The sequence below is a fragment of the Parus major genome, chromosome 2, assembly GCF_001522545.3.
Source record: "Parus major isolate Abel chromosome 2, Parus_major1.1, whole genome shotgun sequence".
In the NCBI taxonomy this organism is placed as follows: Eukaryota; Metazoa; Chordata; class Aves; order Passeriformes; family Paridae; genus Parus; species Parus major.
In genome coordinates, this window is record NC_031769.1 from 43,364,552 (window position 1) to 43,386,878 (window position 22,327).

At 43.0% G+C, this 22,327-nt stretch overlaps 1 protein-coding gene across 1 annotated transcript; it reads left to right on the top strand.

Moving 5' to 3' along the window:
- Positions 1–839: 839 nt before the first annotated feature.
- Positions 840–21,769, top strand: BFSP2 (beaded filament structural protein 2). The gene is made up of 7 exons (XM_033511933.1): positions 840–1,320; positions 9,139–9,284; positions 9,656–9,739; positions 11,645–11,801; positions 15,254–15,415; positions 20,434–20,565; positions 21,025–21,769. The coding sequence occupies exons 1-7, from the start codon at positions 865–867 to the stop codon at positions 21,352–21,354; spliced, it is 1,467 nt and encodes a 488-aa protein (XP_033367824.1). The 5' UTR covers positions 840–864; the 3' UTR covers positions 21,355–21,769.
- Positions 21,770–22,327: the final 558 nt, after the last annotated feature.

The window sequence follows — 22,327 nt, forward strand, 5'->3', positions numbered from 1 at the left end:
CTACCCACCTGATCACTAGTAGGTAAAGAATAAGTGGCATAACAACAAAAGCAGGGAAATCTCCCCCTTTCCCTGCAATAAATCTCTAGGATTGTTTTGCCCTTTTCTTTCAGTTCACAGTTGCCTCATTTTGTCACCATGTTATGCAGGCAAAGAAGTGAAGCAGGCCCTTGTTGAACAAGTGCAATTGTTAAAATGAATGAGAAGGGGTGGACATGAGGATGCTTGTCCCTATAAAACCTGTCGGGATTGTGTCAATGTGCCTTGGGTGGGTGGTGAAGCCGAGTTGCAAAGAAACCCAGAAGCTGCAGCAGACCCAAGGGAGCATTTGATACTCTGCAGTGGCAGAAGGCTGACTCAGCTCTGCTCAGTTGTGGCCCAGTTGACTCCACAGAGGTTTGTGTTTTGCTGAGTTAGGAAATGTCTTACTGAAGTAGACTGTGTCTGGAGCAAGCACTGGTGCGAGAAGCAGATGCATCTGTAATATATAACTGGATACCTGTGACTGTAAGGGTAGGAAATCATCCGGGTGTCAGCGTAGAAAGCACTGCTGGTATTTTAACACGTGCATTGTACTGAATCCCCGTCCCGCTGTCCCGATAAACACCATTGTGCTTTTCATCTGCCACATTTGCAGCAGCAGCAGCCGGGAGATTTCCCCTGAAATGGGATTGCTGACCCAGCAGCCGCCCGGACAATGTGACGGGCGCTCCCAGGCAGCACAAAGCCCCCTTCCAGAAAGCCGTCGCACAAAGCCGAAATCCCGAGCGAGCCCCGACCTGCTGGGCTCGGCACATCCCTCCCGCCAGTGCCGGGCGAGGCGGCCGGGCTGAGCGGCGGTGCTCGGCAGGCTGGAGCGACAACATGCCCTTGCCGAGGCGCCGGTCGTCCTTCCTGGGGCAGCAGCCCTCTACCTCCACGGCGGAGAGCTCGGGGCCGCCCGGCCGCCGGGTGAGCGTCGGAGGTGGAGGGAGCCTGTCGAGACCCCCCGGCGTCTACGTGGGCACCGTCCCCACGGGCGGCGTGAGCAGCCTGGGCACCCGAGTGTCCCGTAGAGCCCTGGGCATCAGCAGCGTCTTCCTCCAGGGTCTCCGCAGCTCCGCCGCCGCCGTGCCCCTGGCCCCGGGGCTGGATAAGGGCAGGGGTCTCTCCTACGAAAGCCTGAATGGCTGCTTGGTGGAGTACATCGAGAAGGTGCGAGCTCTCGAGCAGGTCAACCAGGAGCTGGAGGAGCACATCAGAGTCTACCTGGACAAGAAGGCGGCCAGCGTGGGCAGCTGGGGAGCGCTGCGGGAGAACTGGGAGGCGATTTACCACCAGGTGAGAACTGGGAGGGGATTTACCACCAGATGAGAACTGGGAGGGGATTTACCACCAGGTGAGAACTGGGAGGGGATTCACCACCAGGTGGGAACTGGGAGGGGATTCACCACCAGGTGGGAACTGGGAGGGGATTCACTGCCAGGTGAGTGCCGGAGCGCTGCCGGCAGCCGGGGGAGCTGCCCGGGTCATCGGCAGCTCCGGGCGGCCGGGCACCAGGCTGCTCATGAATGCTGTCTGATTGCAAGGCACGGTGCCCTAGACAGAGGGTTTAAAATCTATCTTCGTGATAATTAGCATTATTATGCCTATTAAGCAGGAGGATTGCCTCAGGCGTCGTGCGCATGAGAGCGATTGAAATGCACCCCAAGGCGCCGAAGTCTGGGCCGATTAGAATGGGTGGGGTTTTTTTCCTTTTTTTTTTTTTTTCCCTCCCTTTTTCTTTTAAATCTGTGGTTATTACACTGAGTATCAAAATTATTGAAAGAAACCTACTAGGACTGAATTAGGTTATCATTTAACATGATATCATTACAAGCACGCTGTGGGTTTTATTTTTAATCAGCAATTCAGATTTTCACTTTATTCCCTTGTTGGCTTAATAACATTTTCAAGAGCTCCATTTATTTAGAAATAATAATTACATGGTTACAAATTAGTGACTCCCTTCCTTTCCTCTGCCACCACCCCACCATCCCTTACTCCCACCTTCTCCATATGGCACAAATGTTTATTGTGAGGTAGTGAAATGGGGTCTGTATTGACCTCATGGACAAGACGGAGTTCCTTTTGCTGGCCAGTAAAGCCTTGCAGGCTGATGTCCTGCTTGCAGCAGACACAGGGCTCTGTCTGCTGAGGTTTTGGTGCACCACACGAGCCTGGCTTCCCAGCTCCCAGCCAGTGGGAGCAGATGGGATTCCAAAGACCTGGAGTCTGGCGTCTTGCACACCTCTCACACATATTCCCAGCAGTGCTGTGCAGGCACAGAAAATGCCATCACTGGGTCTTCAGAAAGCCTGAAAGCCAACTTTAAGTTGACTGGGAGAATTGTGTGTTTTAACTTGGGCTGGCCCGTTTTTCCTTGTATTATTGTGGCAGGTCTTCTCCAGAACACCACAAACATTGCTTGAACTCTGAATGTGTTGGCATAAGCTGTTGTACAAAGATCATGTCAGCAGGAACACCTAGTTAGGCACCAGCTTTTAAAGTTTCCACCTTTTATTACTAGTAAATGATGTTATTGCTTCCTGAAGGGAGCAGCTGCTGAAGTAAAGGGGTGCTCTGAATCTGGGGCACAAAAAGCCATCTCATTGAGCCTTTTATCTTACTGGAGAAGAAGGGAACTTGGATAGAGGACAGGGAGTTAATCCTTTGCAGCTGCCATTCCGTGTTCTCCACACCAGTGTCCCATTTTGCAGTTGTAGACTTTATCTGTAAATCCTGAAATTTATGTTTGAGACCAAAAATGTGGGACCAATAAGTACTTTAGGAAGGACTACTCTATTTTTCATTGTATAAACGCCCAACATTGCAGTGCAGATGAACCTGCTATGTGATAATTTTTCATTCAAATTGCTTTCCTTTCAACCTTTCTTTGTAGTCATCCTTGCCTCTGCCTCTTTTTTATGAGTGAATAGGAGCATCTCATAATGAAATCTAGCCTGAACATCGGTCTCTTCCTATACAAAAATCAGAAAAATAAAGCCATGTAGTAACAGCATTTGTGAGTGTCATAGAAAAGAACAGAAAAAGACTAGCAACATCCGTATCTATTGAACTATCAAAACACATCAGAGAACACATAAAATTTTCAGATTGCTTCAATTAAATCAATAAAAGAGGCATCACTTAGTGGGTTTTGTCTTTCACGGATGTGATCCAAGCTGTTATGTACAATTCTGATTAATAGATTGCTTTGCTTTTTTTATTAAGCATTTAACCAAGAATCAAAGTAGAACCCTATCCAGCCCAAACACCAATTAACTCATTCGTCCTGGAGCTAATTGGAAAAATTATGCCAGCATCAACATCAAAACCATCACATTTATTAAAATAATGTCAAAATCAGTTGCTGCAGAAACAGCTGGAATCACACAAAGTCAGAGCCCTCCTGCCACAACATATCCCAAACAGAAAAGTAAAAGGCATTCAGGAGCAAGGTGTAGCAGAAATGAGAGGCACCTGGCAGATACATTCCTAAATGTAGTATTTGTAAATATATTCAGATTTTCTGCAGATGTCCACATCCACCTTGATTTCTTTGAGAGTGGCATACCCCATTTTCAGCTTCTTGTAAAATCTGAGCACTCATTTTGATTCCTGAACAGGCCCATGGGTTCAGTGAGGAGACATCCCTGGCAGCCATAAAACCCCTCGGTGCCATTTGCATAAAGCAGCTGTGAAAGTTTTAGGGGGAAAAAACCACTCAAGCAGGCACCTGGTTTAGCCCAAGCACTCATGATAGGAACAGTTTTTGAACAAGAAGCAGCAAAGAGAAAGACACAATTGGGAGGGGTCTAAGCAGGAGCCCTTTCCTCCTGTCCTGCTAATGAGAAGACAAGGACATGGCCTCAAAGGACTCTCCTGGTCTCAAAATCACAAATGTGACAGGCCCATCTCTGCAGTGGCACAGGAGAGACCCCAGCAGACCTGAAGTCCCGTTTCCTTCCCGCCCTTCCTGGGATGTGCTCCAGCATCCCGAATTTTGGGTAGCTGCATTGCCGGCAAAACCAGCATATCTCCCGAACTCAGAGCTAAGGGAAAAAACACGTCAGTGAGAGACTCAGAGGGTGTGTGTGTGTGAGTGCAGGGTCCCTCAGGAGAAACCACTCATGTTTCCTTGCAATTGTCAGAGCTATGGCTGCAGCAGGGGATCACTGGTGGGAGCTGAATGATGGAAAGCAACTATCCAGCTCACAGGGTTAATTATCTGCCTGGCTTTAATTATAAAGCTGGCTTTAAGCAGAGCAGGTGGACACACACTAATTGAGACAGGCAGAAAGCAAGAGGATTTTTGCAGAAAAAGAGGGAAATGAGAAATCCTTGCCAAGAGGAATTCATGTGACAGAATTACAATTTCATGACAGAAATACAAATTTTACCCTGTGCATACTCTTCTTCTCCAGGCTTCATCCTGGTCTTCTTGTGGAAAACTCTAATCAAATGTGTCTCTTCTGCAGAATAGGAGACTGTTTGCAATGGCAATTTCTTCCCAGGGTACAGGGCAGCACTTGGGAGAAGTGGATGCTTGAAACAATCTGAGTTTCTGAGAGAGAAGAGGGTAGCTCAGCCTCCATGACTGTTCAGTTACAGCTGCATGGGAGACACAGATTTAGATTGTCTATGAGGTGACACATAGTGCAGTTCAGATCACAGGAGAAAACACAAAAGCAGCAGAAGGAATCAACATCCTGGACCAATTTTATCACTGCTGTGACTGATCATGACTGTGCATGGTTGGGAGCATTTGAAAGACCTCCAGAGTTTTTCAATAGAGCTGCTTTTATTTGCACTTGGCCTTTCTATCAGCATTTAATCAGTGTGAATATTAAGCCTGGAGAATACACAGGTCTAACAGCCTGAGGAATTGCCACATTTGGACTCACACCCACTAATTTATTTGCTGCAGGGTCAGAAGAGCTGCTGGGTGTTACTTGTGACACACTCTAGCACAACACAGTGCGTGATCAGTGTCCGTAAACGGGTGAAACAGCGTTCTGCTACTCATGTAAGCGTACAACAATCCACTACAAAATGGCACAAAGCTTGATCAACTGCCCTACAAAGAATGGCAGTGAATTAGTTATAGTGATCTTCTCTCAGCCAGCTCCAACAGCATAAATTTAGGCTGCCTTCACAGGCAGCTGTGAGGTGGTGTGAGGTTTTCTCCTTGTGCTTGGGCAACATTACAGTTTTAAAGATAATTTAAGAGGTGTCTCCTGCTTTGAGAACCAGGCATTCTTTGATGCAGTCCTGTGTACTTATAAAATATTTGATGTATACACGGAGTCGAATTTCCCTGAATGCAGCAGGAATCAGCAAAGGAGCCATCAATCTCAGCCTCTCTCCAGGTATTACCTTTCCTAAGGCAGTGCAACAAATGCTGCTCTTGCGGCCTTTGAGGTTTCCTCCTTCAGGCTCTGAGAAAGGGTTCAACATGGAAAGCATGACCAAGACCATTAAGACTTTACTGCTTGGCAGTGGGCTGTAGGGTTTTAGCCTGATTTTAGTTGTGAATTAAAATGTGTTGGAGGCAATGGTCTGGTATCAACTATTTCCTTGCATGTGTGGAAGGAAAGACTAGATCGACATCTGATCTTTCCCCATGGAGGCGTTTGCTTTACTGAAGTGAACTTACAAGCCAGAGAAGTTTCCATTACATGAATAATTAAACCATGGGATTCATTATCACAGGCCACACCTGAGGCCACAAATTTAATAGCAGTCAGATAGGATTTAGACATTTGTAAGAATAACAAAAATATACAAAGCTACAGATAAAGCACAGCTAAGAATTTGAAAGGCACAGTGAATCTTGCCATGCCAAATTTGGCCAAATCTCTGTTAAAAATTAGAAGTTGCTAGTCACTAGCAGTTGCTAGTAGTAAATTCTCCCTGTGTCTGTATCTCTTCACACTTTATCAAGTCTGGCAGCTGCCTACTCCCTTGAAGCAGCTGTTTTATCCTTGATGCCAGTTGTAACCCAGCAAATGAGCCAGTATGTTGATGCAGATTTTGATGAGACTTTTCTTCCAAAAAATTAACATCGCATTTTCATGTCCATAAAATCACAGTGAAATCAAAGAAAATCGTTGCTGCTTTGTAGTTAGGATGTTTAATACCATGAATATTCACTGTTAATTCGAGAGCTGAAAAAAATTGTGATCAAAAGGTGGATGTGCATCACAGAACCGAGTGTTGAAAGACAATGTGTGACTGAAAGGAGTTATTAGTAATAATATTTGCATTTTTTAAACTCTTCCCCTTTTGGCTCTTTGAATGCCACATGAGCGTCAGTGACTTAAGCCTCCCAGAAGCTCTGTGAGGCAGGACAGCACTGCCTTCTGCTTTACAAGCAGAGGAGGCAATGTCTGAATTCTTGCAGCATTGCAAGGCTTCTCATTCCCAATGGACACAAAGAAGAGTGTTTACTAAACTGCTGCATCATGTGTTTTAGTACGTGTGTCAGCAAAGTGGCTACAAATCTCTCCCACTAATGCTGTGTGTTTGCATCCAGCTGTTGATTAATAGGAGAATTAAATCAAACAAAAGAGCCGTTAGATGGAAGACTTGGATCTCTTCTTTTGGAGCCTAGGAAAGGGCTTTCACAGCTCATGCAAATCAGAGGGAGTTTCTCAGGAAACATAGTTTGTACCATGCTAGACAGTGTTAGAAACTACTGTCTAATTACTTACCCTTTAAGTTCACTGTCAGATTTAAAGGGCCCACAGGTGATTTCCAGGAGTGCCAAAAAATTGGTGCCTGCTGGTTTCCACTGCAAGTCATCCCTGAAGTCTTCTCAACATTAGTTTGGGAGGTGGTGGTTATACTGTTTTTACTTACATAGCATAGTTCAGGGTTTTGTGCAGTTTTGGAAAGCCCTGGACCATGAGCCCTTGGCTTTAGCTGTGGGTCTATGAAGAGGAGAGTTGGGGTATTGACTGAATCCTCAGGAGTATGGTAAAGATATCCACTATGGGGCAGGTAAAAGTCACCTCAAATGCCTCAATAAATCCACAAAACCACTAATGAAAAACACTTTTAAAAATCAGTCTGTCTCCACATAGATGCAGAAATCCAGGCAGCAGCAGTTTACCAGCTGTTGACTGCTTCTGCTTTTGTTGCAGCCCAAAAGCCCTTTCTCACTGGATTCAGCCCCTAAACTTCACTACTAACATGCCTCTGAGTGACATTGTGCAGCTCAGAGGATTTAATGTTACTTTTGCTCACAGGATGTTCCAAATTCACCCAAAGACATTAATTTTCATCAGACTTTAGGTCAGATGTTGTAACTGTGTGTAATCCCTGCCAGAGGCAAACGGGTCTGTTTCAACAGAGCAGGGCAAATCACAGGGCAACATTTCTGCTCCTTGATTGAGTCAGGGAAAAAAATTAATGCTTCTGTGAAGCTCCACATGTATGAGCTGCCAGGAAGACAAAATAACAACTGTAGGAAAAAAGAAAATAAAGAAAAAAAAAAGTAAAAAAATAAAGCAACCAAGATTTCAGAACTTGTGTCAAGGAAGTCCCTCTACTTCTCTGCTGAGTAAATGTCAATTATCCATCCTTCAGGAGAAACTCAGGTGTCCTGGTGCAAGGGAATCTGAGGACAGAAGAGTAGCATGTCCCCAAAGTCCCAGCTCTGCTCATCTGCTCTGAAATGCCACAGATGGACAAGCCAGGGTTTGGAGAGTTAGGATAGTGCTGGTAAAGTGGGGCTGCAAAAAATCAGGGAGAAGGAAACAAGGGGTTGAACATTGAAGAGCAGACAGTTCTGTGTGCAAATGAGCACACAGAATTCTTCTGTACTTGTGTGCTGGACAACAGAGCTGGCTGGTGCATGGTGAGGGATCATCTCTTTGCCCACACCTGTGGCTTTTGTGACATCTCCAAGTCCTGTGCTTTTGCCACACTCCCCAATTTACCCATGCTGAAATTGAGGCTCTTTTTTTCCCTGAGCAGCAGTATCTACAGAACCTCTCTCCTCTGTCCAGATGCTATTTTCATGAACTGTTTTAGAACTGGATGTCTCTGAGATGGCCTATCCCTCTACCATATTGTTTGAATTGGCCAAGAAATCCCACAGTTATTGAAGAAAAATAGGTTTCCCATGCAATGGTGTGAAAGAAGCTCCAGCCCCATCCACCTTGCCTGTTTGGTTTTTTTTTTGTAGCAGTAGGTAAGAATTAGGGAAAAAAACTTTTTTAACTCTTGTTCTTCATCAGATTGAAAAGAAGTAGAGTGCTTTTAACTTCCTGATCCATGATGGACATAATGGGCAGTGAAGGAACAGGGTATTTCTCCACATTTCTCCTTATCAGATGCCTTCAGGTATTACACATTTTTTGGTCCAAACATCTGTAAGACATGTGGAGTAGTAAGCCACTCTCCATGAGGATAAATGTTAATGACCACCTAGAAACTTCAGCTTTGCATGCCCACCTCCACCCTGTGACCAAACAGCCTCAGGGCATGTGGGAACACAGGGCAACAATCCCACTTGATACCCACTTGAGATAACTTGTCTGGATGCAGCTCTGATGTTTCCACATTGCATGGTGTGTTTCACCTTGGAGGAGCAGAACGCTTTGGGTCATTTGCAATCTTAGTTACAGACTTAATTATCTAAGGAAAGATTTTTCTGCTTCAAGAGCTCTTCTGGCCAGCTTAAAATCTGATTTTTTTCATGAGGTGATTTAGTTTTAACTGCAAATCTTCTTTAGTGTCTCCTGAAAAAGATCAAAGGAATGTTCAGTTTAGCTTTTCCAGAGTGACAGCATGGATCATGGGGCGACTGGAGCTCCAAGACAGTTACTTGCAGAGGTGATCACTCTAAGCCTGGTACTGAATTCTGCATGTCTTTGGTCACCTCCATAGCTCAGTGTACGTGTGACTCCAGGGCAGGCAGTGGTCTATTTTAGCTTTTTATCATTTTAAATAACCTTCCTGAATCACAACAAGCTGCTAAGTCACAAGCCTTACTGGTTTACTTACCCCTCAAGTGCCTCTTGGACGTTAGAGATGCAGCCCAGGCAGGATACCACAGTCTGATTTGCACGACCTTTCCAATCAGTGTAATAATCTTTGAAGGCTTCTCAGGTCTCATATCTATTGCAAGAGCCTAGAGGATCCCATAGGAGAAGGAAAACAATGCTCTGGGAGCTGAGGAGGGCTTGCAGGCAGCATGAGCAACAAGTATTCCGTGGCTCCCTGAGGAGGATGACCCTGAAGAGGACTGCTAATATGGGAAGTAGAATAGGAACTGCCTAAGCTGCTTAAATTCTATCTAGAAAGTATAAGTGGGACTTAAATGATGAAAATACCTTGAGCACAGCAATGAATTTTGCCCCTTGCAAAGAGCTGATGATCAGAATAAATGTGTTGCTACAAGAAGATGAGGGCTTAGGAGGAATGAGCAGTTTGATGGCAAATTACAGCCTATTTGCGGAGAATTTGTGAACTTATGTGTACAAAAATAATTGATTAAGTTATCTGGAATGAGTCACTTGAACAGCCCTAGGATAAAGGATTATTTTCAGAATCAAAGATGTACGTCTGCTTAAGATACATGTGCTGAAGCTCTTCATTGCTTGAGCTCTGTTGTATCTTTCTTCTAGGTGGGTGAAGCAGTCCTTGAAAATGCTCGTCTTATGCTGCACACCGAGAACATTCAAGCCTGTGCTGAAGATTTTAAAGACAGGTAGTCCTGTGGTGGCACCCAGCTGGCCACTTTCTTTAAACTTTGCCTTTGTGAACACTTAATTTGTAGGGGTGTAATGCTAGGGAGTAGAATGCACTTGTTTTTTAGGTTATTAGGCATATTCATATTCAACACCCTGATTTGGGAGAAAAATAATGATGGTGCTAACGTTATTTTGGAAGATTTTGAAGATTCATAGTAACAAAAATGTGCACAAGCACAAGCAAACTGGACCTAAGCTATTCTTAACACAGACATTTGTCTTAATGCAGACATTTGTCTTAACACAGTATTCATTCAAAATTGGGTTGGCACTTTATAAAGGGGAAACTTACATGTGCTTTTTAGTTGTAATTTTCAGTACTTCAGTACCAAAACAAAGTGGTTGTGGAAGTACAGTCATGCTGCTACTGCCACAAAGCAAAAGCTGCGCCACTACAGACATCAGGGTAGAAATATTAGACAAGAAAACAGAAACTGGCTGAGCTGATTTTCCTTTACTGAGAAATTTAAGTAATAAAAGAAGATTTTAAACACTGGCAAACAATTTTTTATTGTCTTTCTGTTTGAAAAGCCTGATAGTCATGCGTATGAGTGCATGAAGCTTTTTAGATTTTACTCAGGAGACATGATCCTTCTAGCTTTTTTTACTCATAATGGTCTCATTCATTTACAAATAGCTTTTGCAAGCTCTGACACAAAAACCATACTTCAAAGTAATTGATTTTTATATCCCATGGTTTTTATCATCCCTTAAATTTCTTTTTCTCTCTCTCTGGCATTATGTTATTTAACCATAAAACCAAAATGTGTTAGTCATTCTTAAGTTTGCCTTTTATTTCAGAAAGGTACAACTCTGAGATACTTGTTTGGCTTTACATCCAGAAAGTTACATTATATTTTATGCAGTTTTGAAAAAATACTTTTTAGAAGTGTCAGCTGACTTGGACAAGCAGTCTACATAACTAAAAACAATGTTGAATCAATCTACTGCACAGTGAAAGCTCCTGGGATTAGCTGCCACAGTCCCAAGCTTTAAACTCCCAGCAATGAAGGTGGCTATCAAGGAACAAAGTGTTTATGAAGCAGGTTCTGAACTAGCCTGCCAACCCCTTCTGTTTAACCTTCCTGGCCACCAGGTCCCCAGGCTGGACAGGTTTGGAACAGATGTCTCCCACCCAAGGAGATTCACAATGCAATCCACATTTTCAATGGAACGCCTAAACCAAAAAGTTACAAACAAGAGCAGTGCAGAAAGCAGTGCTGTGGAACAGAAACTGCTTGCCAAAATTTCCCTACCATTACAGCCATGGTTTGGAAATGAGCTGTTTGTTCCAGCAGCAATTCTAGCTGACAAAGCAACCACAGAAATTTCCTCTTTGATACTGCTGGGATTTGGTCTTAGGGATGGGCCAGGACCCTGGAACATAGACCTGACTTCCATCAGCATGTCTGTTAGCAAAAGTAATGCTTGGTGTGCATGTTTTTTCTTTAACCATTGCTCTAAAAGGTTTTTATGTAGACAAGTGAGTAGGTATTCTCATTTTACTGCCAAGACAACTGAGAAAAAGCCACCCGTGGTGATACTGTATATAAATATCAGATCTAGAAAGAAACCATTAGCCTCTCCATGCTTTTTCTGGAATCCTATCAGCTTGATAACCATCGTAGCACATACTGCTAACTTGGCCTGTTTTCTTACACTCTGGATTAATGACAGGGCACTTTGGGCAGTTAACTTCATGTATGAAGAGACAAAGTGAGAGCAAAGTGAACTGTCTGTGTTTCTGTGCCTCTGTCTGGGACACATTCACTAATTAGCAGAAATAGTGTCATTCAGAAAAAAAGACAGGTTTTACTTGCTGAGCTGTGTTGAAGTTTGGCTTTTTTTCTTTTTCTCTGCAGGTATGAAAATGAGCAGCCATTTAGAAAGGCAGTGGAAGATGAAATTAATTCCCTATATAAAGTGATTGATGATGCTAATTTAACTAAAATGGATCTGGAGAGTCAGATAGAAAGCATGAAGGAAGAGCTAACTTTGCTGTCAAAGAATCATGAAGAAGTAAGTCCAGACTCGGGACACTGCAAAGCCAATGTGTGCCTGTTTCATCTGGTTGGTATCATACATCTAGTGCAAAGCAAACATTAAAACTCCTGCCATGACTGGGTGGGGGGATTTTCCTGAAACCTACTCCTATTTCTTCCTTCTGTTTTAACTCTGAGGACTAACCCTTGAGGCATTATCAAATTACTTACATGTAGGTGTTAACTCTTTCTCATTTGATAAATGTGACATGGAAGAGATGCCATCCCTTCTTGTCAGACACCATGTGATGGTCCAGGGACTGCACAGTGATGTATGTGGACATCTCAGCAGTGAGATCTGATGGAAGGAGAAAGTACAGGTGCAAGGCACCAACTCTGGTCCTGTTGCACTGATGTGGAGCATTAACCAGGTTCTTATGAAAATACCCTGCTTGGCTTAGCAAGGTGCTTGGTTCCCAAAACTGAATCTCTCTTGAGAAGCACAACACTAAAGCAAGTCACAGGGACAGTGGCATGAAGGAGTGGGTCTAAAGAATCATCATCAAAGGTGCTGGCAAAAGAAGGTTTAATATGAGATGTGAAAGTGCAATTTAACTTTGATGGGAAGGTTCATTTCATTACAATGAAGCTCACAAAGGAAAACTGGATTAGAGTCAATCTAGAATGGTTTACATGGAAATTGGGGATGCAGAGAGTAAAGGTGCCAAAGGACAAAGATTCAGAAGGGTTAGGGGAGGCCCTCTTATTGAGTTATGAAGTTCAGAGCAGATACCCTTGCTTTCTACACTCCTGATGGAGATTAGGTGCAGCTGAGTCCAAACTTTACCTCACATTTGGTCAATGGTTTATAGCTAAAGGATTTGTCAGCACCTGATCACTAATTTAACATTTACAAAATGATCCAATAAGATTTCATATAAGCATGGTAGTAACTTAACTGTAGATCTGGGATGGCAGTATTCATATTATACTTGCTATAGGGTATTTAAATCTATTCACACACTCACACAAACAGACATGAAGAAGTTTTTACAAAGGTGCCTGTTAAAAATTTCCCTCAAGTTCAGTGCAATACTCAAATCAGATGCTTCTGCATCTCACAACAGGCAAGGGCTGAGCCTTGAGGAGTAGTGGGGATATCCCAGGCCCCACCATCAGCATTTGGCAACAAGTATTGACTGTTGCAAACTTGAGAGCTTGTTGGCTCCAAGCGGTGTCCCAGTAAGAGGGAGATTGCTGCTCACAGCCCACTGCAGTCCAGGAGATCTCAAAGGGCCTCACTCAGGACTACTGTCCCAAGATGATTGGCTCCAGTCATCTGCCAATCTCCATCCTGGCTGTAGTCCAAGATGGTAATTATTGGAGTTTTCCCCAGAAGTATGGTAACAAAAATATTGTTCCACTTGGGCTATGATTCGGAGAAGTTATATTCCAAGGTTATGATAGCTGACTATCTTGTCCCCTTAGTTAGGGAACAGAAGTTTGTTAGGCAACAGAAGCTCCTATGAAGAGACAGTGTTTCTGATAAACTTAAGGGAAGCTTAATTGCTCAGGAGCCATTGATTGATTAAGGCTGAAGTCTATAAAGAATTCCTGAAACCACAGAGGATCCTGAGTGGGTGGAGAGGATGCACCACCACAGACAACCAGCCAGAAGAGAAGCCCATACTACCCAATTTTGCAATACTTTCCTACTTACTGCATTCACCAACACTATTTGCATGAAGGTGGTTTACTTCCTTCAGCAGGGATTTCAGGACTGAACACAAATCAGCATCTTTATTCATGGGGACTTTAATATGGAGCTGTTACTAATCCCTCATAAGGGACAGCAAACAACTGTGCTGGTGCCTCAAAAGTAAGATAAAGCTTGAATTGTGATGGTTCATGAAAGCAAGATACTATCCTGCCTTACATTTCTTACTAGTTGTTCCTCCAACCACAAGATTTCAGCAACACTGGCTTGCCAAGATGAGGTTGCATCACCAGTTCTCTACTTGCATCATTCTAATTCCAAGGCTGGTATTTTGCAGAAAATAACCAGTGGCTTCATTACCAGTGCATGGCAGAAGATGGAAGTTGTTTTAGATAAGAGGGTAAAGAAAAAAATGATAGAAATAAACAAGATCCTCTTTAAACCTCCAAGTAATGCAATGACTGCTGTGAAACCAAAAAAGCAGGTGCTGATGCTGTTCTCTGTCTGTACCTATGGCATAATGAGAACACCACCTGTCCATCTTGATCCTCATGTAGCCAGCAAGGAGTGGAAAGCAGAGGGGAAGGATGCTCTTTTCTTTACCTTTTGGGAATACCTGAGCATTTGCAGAACCACTCCAGCACAGGCCTGGTTTTCCAATGGCAGCAGCACCAGGGGAAGCTGCTTAAGAGAAGTCACAGAATAAAGGCCAGAAGCAACTATTGCTGAGCTCTGGCACAATAAAGTCCCAAGGACTTTCCTGAACTAATTCAAACCTTTCTTTCCACTGGTGCTCCCACTACCAAATCCATGTCAAGTCCTTTTGAAGCTTTTGTGAACTTGGAGTGGGCACATTTTGAGGTTTGCATTCTTGCAGATTCATAATTCACATAATTCCCATCCATTTTTTCCAGTCTTGTCACTGTCAGGGGCCATTGCTTACAAATACAATTCCCAGATGCTTTTAAACTACCATTTTTTTTGTGCCAATAACAGATAAACAGGTTGATATAGAAGGATTGCAGTGCCAGACAGTTAAGATACATGTGAAAATCTCATTCATTCTTGTGTCCCTGAACACCATGTGCTACCTTTAAGTGTGCAATTCTAGACCTGATAATTCACTACTGGTTACATGGTTTTGGAGCACTTAAATGTACAGAAGGAGCAGAATGCTGCCACAGAGGAAAATCCTCTTCATCTAACATGCATGCGCATAAAACACACACTTGTCTCACACAAGCTGTGAGGCTGTAGAGCTCCTGCTGCTTTGCACATCTTGTATCTTCCAGTAGATGCAGGCCCATGCTCCTGCATAGTGCAGCAGCAAGGGAGGAGTTTTTGATAACCTTTAAACTCTTAGTTCCTCGGCCCAAAGTCCACATTGCAGCTTTACTGGCAATGTATGTAGTGATTTTGGGTCCCAGCTACGCAGCATGCACTTGTCAAGCACTGGCTGCTGGAGAAACTTGCCACTGTTGAGAGGGCTGCTCCAGGCACTGCCTTGGTGCAGGGCTTCAGTCTCCTTCCACCAAGGGGAAAACTCTTCCAGTACCCTAGATCTGCAGGAAGAGACCCCATGCAGAAGCAAGGCAAATCCACATCTGAAGGAGAAACCCTTCAGTGCACTAAGTCATTAATGCAGAGATACCTTTTGGAACCAAATTTAATTTCTCTGTTTGTGGCACCAAAAGAGCTCTTCCTCGAGCTTCTCTGAAGATACCATTCAATTGTCCAGTTCACTTTCTTTATGTTTGTTATTTTTGTTCAAGGATGTGAAGGTATTATACAAGCAGCTTGCTGGATCTCAGCTGGAAGAACTTGATGTTCCTCTGGGAAGTGGCCTGGATGACATTCTGGAAAAAATCAGAATCCACTGGGAGAGAGACATTGAAAAGAATCGTGCTGAGACAGGTGCCCTGCTCCGTACCAAGGTCAGCACTCTGTAACCCACTCCAACATCACAGGGTACCAAGCAAACACAAAATCTCTCTAATATTCTGCAATATCTTTGAGGGTTGGGTGTTTTTTGGTGCTTTTTTGAAATAGAAAAGACGCCAAAAATCTAAAGTATTTTGGTCCAATTCCAAAGGAGAGTGCACTTATAAATATAAAGGCTTCTTGGGATACACAGAGTTAAGCACTGGTGGAAATGGCCCTGTTCATATCGCCAGTATCTGCGGGAGCCTTTCAAGGCTCTGAAATGTTGGCTAAAAAAACTAACTTAATCAGTTGATACCTTTACACCTTTTGTGTAGGATAAGCCACTCTCATTACCCTTCTTACTAGGGCTGTTCCTCCACTTAATAATTTACAAGGGTCCATAAATAAGGGCAAAACACATTGCCCTCCACACTCCTTGTTGGTTTTGCTTCCTTTGGCAGCAGCGGGAAAACTAGGTATTAACTTAGAAATGAAAAGTGATGGTAATAGCCATTCCCTTTAAACAGGGATTCTCCTCTTCTGAGTCTGAGACAGCCTATTAATGCAGGTTTTTCTCTGTCATGAAGGGTCACTCATTTTCCAAAGCATCTGGCTGAAGTAAGTATTTTTGCACAGCTGAAGCATTAAGTTCAGTGGATGATGTTAGAAGCCATCTCATTGTGAGTTGGTTCTTACAACAGGGCATGACAGAGTAAATCAGGAGAGCAACAAAGATGGTGAAGGGCCTTGAAGAAAACCCTGGTGAGGAGCAGCTGAGGTCACTTGGTCTGTTCAGTCTGGAGAAGACTGAGGGGAGACCTCATTGCAGTTACAACTTGCACCTGAGGGGAAAAGGAGGGGCAGACACTGATCGTTTCTCTTGGGTGACCAATGACAGAACCTGAGGGAATGGCCTGAAGTTGTGAAGGGGAGGTTTAGGTAGGGTGTTAGAAAAAGGTTCTTCACCAAGAGGGTGTTTGGGCACTGGAACAGGCTCCCCAAGCCTGACAAGCAGCACCAAGCCTGACAGAGTTCACTTAGTATTTGGACAATCCTCTCAAGCACATGGTGTGATTCTTGGGGATGGTTCTGTGCAGAGCCAGGAGTTGGACTCGATGATCCTTGTGGGTTCCTTCCAACTCAGCATATCCTGTAATTTGGTGAAATCATAACTGCAGCAGCGCTGTTGAAATATTTAGCAAAACCATATAGACATATATCCCCTGTTCCAAGGTAAAGAGCTGCCATGAGAGGAATAGGGGTATAGAAGGGAAATAGCAAGAAAAACCAACAAAACCAAGAAGTATGTTTGCAAACATATGTGCAAGCTCTGAGTTAATTTTCAAAATAAAGAAGAAAAATCCTGTGACAACAGTGATATCAAAATTTCTAGGAAACATACAAGAAGCCAAGCGGAGGGGTTTATCCCAGAGGTCCCATCAAGCTTGTGAGAATGCCAGACTTATTATGCAAAGTTTTCATCAAGTTAGTCTGTGGGGTCTGATTTTTAGCTCATACAGTCCAAAGGAAGTGACACAGTAAAAAACTACATGAGCCTGGAGAATGCCTCCTGGAGCACATAGAGCCCTGAAAAGCCAGGGCATCCTCAGTAGCCTTTTGAGCTTTCCCCAGAAAAATCTGTTCCTGACCCACTCTGCCAGGTCTCAGCAAAATGAACATCACTCTGATGGCACCAAATTCTTCAGTGTTCCTGCTTGCCTGTCCTGCTGTTCCTCCTCCTTCTCCTGTGCAAAAATTCCCTTACAACTTCTTTCTTCCTGCTTCTTTCATACCCTCAATAACTGGTCTTTTAGCTACTCAGAGATATCTTTTGGGGAGAAAATTGACAGTTCTTAGTACACTGCTCTGTCATGTCTTTGATACCCAACCCACCCCTAACTCAACCATCTTAGCCTATTGTTCCTGTTTTGGTTTGGCTTTTTGATGGAACAAAGAAACAGAATATCACAGATTTCTGGAATGATTGGTTCTGGTTCTGCACAGATTCTGGTAAGACATTCTAGGGGCTTTTTTTCCACAAATTAAACCCAGATGATGCAGTTTTGTGTCCCTTATCTCCTACAGGCACAGATCAATTCAGATTACTACTATTTATACAGAAGACAAGAGTTTAGCTTTTATCAACTAAGCTTGTGGTTTTATATCATCTTTTGTAGTTAAGTTGTATCATTTGGTTATCCACATAGCAAAAAACTCACCCTTGCTCTTTTGTGACATCACAGGAGGGGGAGCAGTTCTCTGCACTCCTTTGCTCTTTCATTACCAGTTTTTTCAGTGTCTCTCTGTGAGGTTTGCTTGATCCCTAATATTTTAGTTTCCTTTTCCTGCACCTACTCTCTGATGTACCTGTGACCAGCTCAGACCAAGGTGTTTGATGTCCTAGCACTGACTTAGACATGAGGGCAGTATTTTTGTTATTTTTTGACTAATTACCTTGCCTCATTTGCTTTGACTTGTGACTAGATTTGCAGTCTTGGCTAGATTTTTCAAGGATATTTGGCCACCAAAACACACCAATTTAAATTCATATTTAATGGGGTTTCACATAGGCCTTTTTCAGATGAGTAACCTCAAAACTCAAGTCCATTGGTTTCACCTGTACACTTTTTTGTCTCTAGTGGTCAAAATCTTTCCCCAGTTTGACACGGGTGATTCAAACCCTTGCAAGACATTCATGCTATTTAATGTTTTTCCATGGAAAGATGCTTTACTTACTGATGTGCTGTTCATTCATGTAGTTTGATCCACATCCACCCCTGCTCATTGCTAATCCGTATAGTTTTCTGTCATCCATAAGTCCTTCTAGTTCATGCTTCATTCCCAATGCAGTAGACCTTGAGGCATCAAGCTGTTAAGCTTCTGTCTTAATGGAACTAGACCTTAATTGCCCTCTTTATGTTCTGTCTCTTGACTAGCTGTTGACCCATGGAAATATTCTTCCCTGAGCATGCAATTACACAGCTTTCTCTGTTGTCCTCATAATAGGTTCTGAAAAAATCTTGTGAATTATGCCAGTTGTTTCTCTAATTTGCTAAAATTTTCCCAGAACTCTCAAGAGCTTTTCAAAGTAACTGTCTTTCTTCAGATACCATGCTGGTCTACTCTGGTTGTTGTGTGTTCCATTCCTAATCATTCTTTCATTATCTGGATTCCATGAAAAACAGACTACTGAGGGATTCTGCGCTCATGCACAATGCTTAGCTTGGAGCTGTACAGACATTTGAAATTCACAGATTCCTAGGAAACTCAAGCATCAACATGATAAAGACTTAGGAAGATGATTTCATCCTCTCCCTCCATTAATCCAGTTGTTTGTGGTCACCACATGTATAGTCTTTACCTCATGAAGCATCTCGGGAAAAGTCCCCAGAAAACATGAATTGCCTACTGAAGAGGACACACGGACTACTTCTGCACTTCTCCACAGAAGGAACCCCAAAGCTTTTGTGAACACTTAATTTGTAGGGGTGTCATGCCCAGCAGGGCCTCACACATGGACACTTGGGCTGGTAATCCTGTAAGGAGGGTGGGGAAACCTTGTGTGTCCCAAAAGCTTTAGAGCACATTCAGCGTGTGCTCACTTGCTGTGTCCTCCTCAGTGTTTAGGGCCTGGTGCAGCCATCTCCATCTACTCCATCTGCCTCTTCTCTTGTTCACACCACTACAGTCAGGTTCACAGCTTAAGGCAGCTCCTGGAAGGGCTTCAATGCCACCTGTGGTGAGGGCAGGCTGGATTTATAAGTAGCATTTGGGCCACCAGCAGGGTAAACGTGAAAGCGAGGCTTCTGGTAATGGGTATAGGCTATAACACCTTCCCTTCCCTGTGTTTCTCTTTTTAAAGAGACATCTGCAGTCCTCACAGCCTAAGAAGGTGCAGACTACACTCTTAACACAACTTAGGAGACACAATTTCCTGAAGAGTTGCAGGTCCATGATCACTGGTTCACCAGGAATAGACAGGTAGAATTATGTCTCTCTGAAGCACAAGCCCCAACAAAGCATTTCCAGAAAACACATGATCTGTGCAATTTTCTGGAAAGGGCAGATTTGGTGCTTGGATTCAGCCCTCTGCAATACAGGTTCTTAAATCTAAATTCATATTTGAGACTTAATTGGTACTTAAATGACCTTTTACCACTGAGGCTATTTAATTCATAATGTGCAAGGTGTGGGGTTCATATGGTAGTAAAAAAAAACAAAACTATTTTTGGTGTATGGTCCTAGATTTTTTAAAATTTGATCTTACTTTTTAAATAAAAAAAATGTATAATCAGAAAAGCAGAACAGGGTCAAGATGAAGTTTCAGAGTGGGATGGAAGTATTTTGCATAATTTAATTTTAGCATCAACCACAAGAAATGTAGATTGTGGCTGAAGAATTGTATTTTCTAGAGAGCCCTGGGCAGAGAAACCTTGATCTCAGCCCTTGTTAAAAAGCATAGAAATTCTATTTTTACTAAGGTACTTTCTCCTTCACCTATTTTCAAGGAATCTGAACTAAACACATATAAAACCCCCCAAGCCACAAGAGCAGGAAACAGCATAATTAACTTATAACTTAATTAACAGATTTTTTTTTGACCCCTGTGATATATGACTTGCTGTCTGACTCATAGAAGCTTAAGTGCGAAATTAAGGTGTGAGTAGTTCTGAACACAACTTTTTAAGAAATATTATAGTATGGCTATAAAATGAACAATTACAGCAATGTTTTTCTCTTTAGAGATAACTTTAAACATACAAGTATGAATTCTGAACAGCTGTTGTTGACATGGATAACACAAATACGCTTGTATGCATAAGCCATTTTACAGTAAATACCCAGAAAATATGATAATTTTGACACTAAGAAGTATCCAGAATTGTTCAACTGAGGGATTTAATACACAGGAATCAAACTTAGAGTCAGAATTGCCACAAACTGTGAAAATATTACTGTCAGTTTGGGATGCAAGGAAGCTAAACCATAACTTGCGTAGGCTGTGATGACAGTCGCCTTCTTTCACCAGCAACAGGCTGAGACGATGGCTGCCGTGCGAACCCAGGAGGAAGAGCTTGTGGAAGGCCTCAGAACCGAGTTCCATGAAACTGCCTGCAAAATACAGAGCTTGCAAGCAGAAACCGAATCTTTGAGAACCTTGGTAAGGAATGCTGGGTTTTCAGTGGGTGTATTCTCTGCAAACTCAACACACACTCTGAGTGGAACATTCCTGTCTTGGGAAGAAGAGTTAAGAATGAATCCCATTTTCCACCAGAGATCATTTCCAGAGATGCCAGACATCTCTGGGCTCCTCTTGACTGAAATGGTGCTCTAAGTGTTACCACATTTGAAAACCAGGTTCCAAATTTCTATCTTCAGTGTATTCATATTCAATCTCACTGAGATTGCTTGGTAGTGTAGTACCAGACAGTGTGAGGAGTATCTGCACCTTGTAAAAGTGCTTCAACTTTTGTAATGACAATACCTAATATCAAGGTAGCTAGGAAAAGAATTCTCAAAATATATATAGTCAATAGAGATATTGGTCAAACCAGAATAAAAATCACTATGAAGCATATGGAAATTGACTGATTTATTGTCTGCTGTCCTGCCCTTGCAGAAGAGGGGTCTGGAGAACTCTTTATATGACGCCAAGCACTGGCATGACATCGAACTGCAGAACCTGGGCTCTGTCATTTCCAAGCTGGAGGCAGAGATGGGAGAAATCAAAGTAGAAACTGAGCAGCAGCAGAGGGATCGTGAAAATCTGCTGACTAGCAAACAACAGCTGGAGAAAGACATTGCTGCATATCACTGCCTCCTGGATGGAGAGCAAAGCAGGTACTTGTCCTTAAAAGGATGGAGAACACTCTCCTTGGGAGGGGGTTGTGAGGTTGCTGGAAGCAGGAGGACTGGGGTGTTTCTCATGTTTCATAAGGCTAGCTGGTAGATGGTGAGGTTTGGAGAAGCTGCCAAAGGGGAGGAGCACACCAAATCCCATCGCACAGAGATTCCTAATATATTGGAGATGGGTGGTTTCCAGCACTATCACAGAAGGACATGGTTTGTGAACATGCCATGAGTTTCACTTCTCTGAAGGTTTGAAATGCAATATTAAAAAGCTAGGGGGCTTATAATATTAATTATAAATATTAAAAACCAGGGGCTACATTAGTGGCTGCAAAGCAGATGTGTTGTTGTTTCTTGATATGAATACATTATGCCATCCCTCCCCCTCCCTAAATACAGTCCAAATATTATAGCTGTGATCCTGGAAAAACTCCATTTCTAAGCTTGTAAGTTCCCCCTGAAGTCCAAGGATGGAATCTGGACCACTGACTGTACCTTTTGTGAAGAAATGTGGCTCCGACTCTTAAGATTCTTCCCCTGGGAATAACCTGTAAACACCTTTACAGTGGTTGGGTTGGGTTGCTTGGCTGGGCTTTTCTAAGATCCTTAATCACCCTTAATCGTGGAACCTCTGAGAATCAGATCCACAGATTTTGACTTGCTCTTCTGCTCAGGCTAGGGAGAATTTTAAAATAATCAAACCTTGCCAAAGATGGTGAGATTTCACCAGCTGAATTGAGGATAGAACATGGTTCAGCAATTTTTCTGTTTGCAGTAGTGACCAATTTTCTTTTTTTTTTTTTTTTTTTTTTTTTTTTTTTTTACTTTCAGCTGATTATGAAACTCCCAGCCCAGAAGACCATTGCCATTAAAGTAAAAGATGTCACTGCCAATTATGTTCGTGGAAGCTAAAAACCCATCCAAGCAGCCTGCTTTATTCAGTTTGATTCAACCATCAAAGTAGGTTGTAGCTTGAACAACTTTATTAGACCCTCTTCATGTAATTGCTTTGCTTACAGACTTCAATTTACTCATGTTGCTAAAATTATAATAAAAATGAAGAATATCAGGCT

What these genes read in the sequence shown, in the direction of transcription:
- BFSP2 (XM_033511933.1), top strand. Translation starts at nt 865, where the DNA reads ATGCCCTTGCCGAGGCGCCGGTCGTCCTTCCTGGGGCAGCAGCCCTCT. An exon ending in GCTGAAGATTTTAAAGACAG is followed by an intron (nt 9,740 to 11,644) that starts GTAGTCCTGTGG and finishes TTTTCTCTGCAG; the next exon opens with GTATGAAAATGAGCAGCCAT. An exon ending in CCGAATCTTTGAGAACCTTG is followed by an intron (nt 20,566 to 21,024) that starts GTAAGGAATGCT and finishes CTGCCCTTGCAG; the next exon opens with AAGAGGGGTCTGGAGAACTC.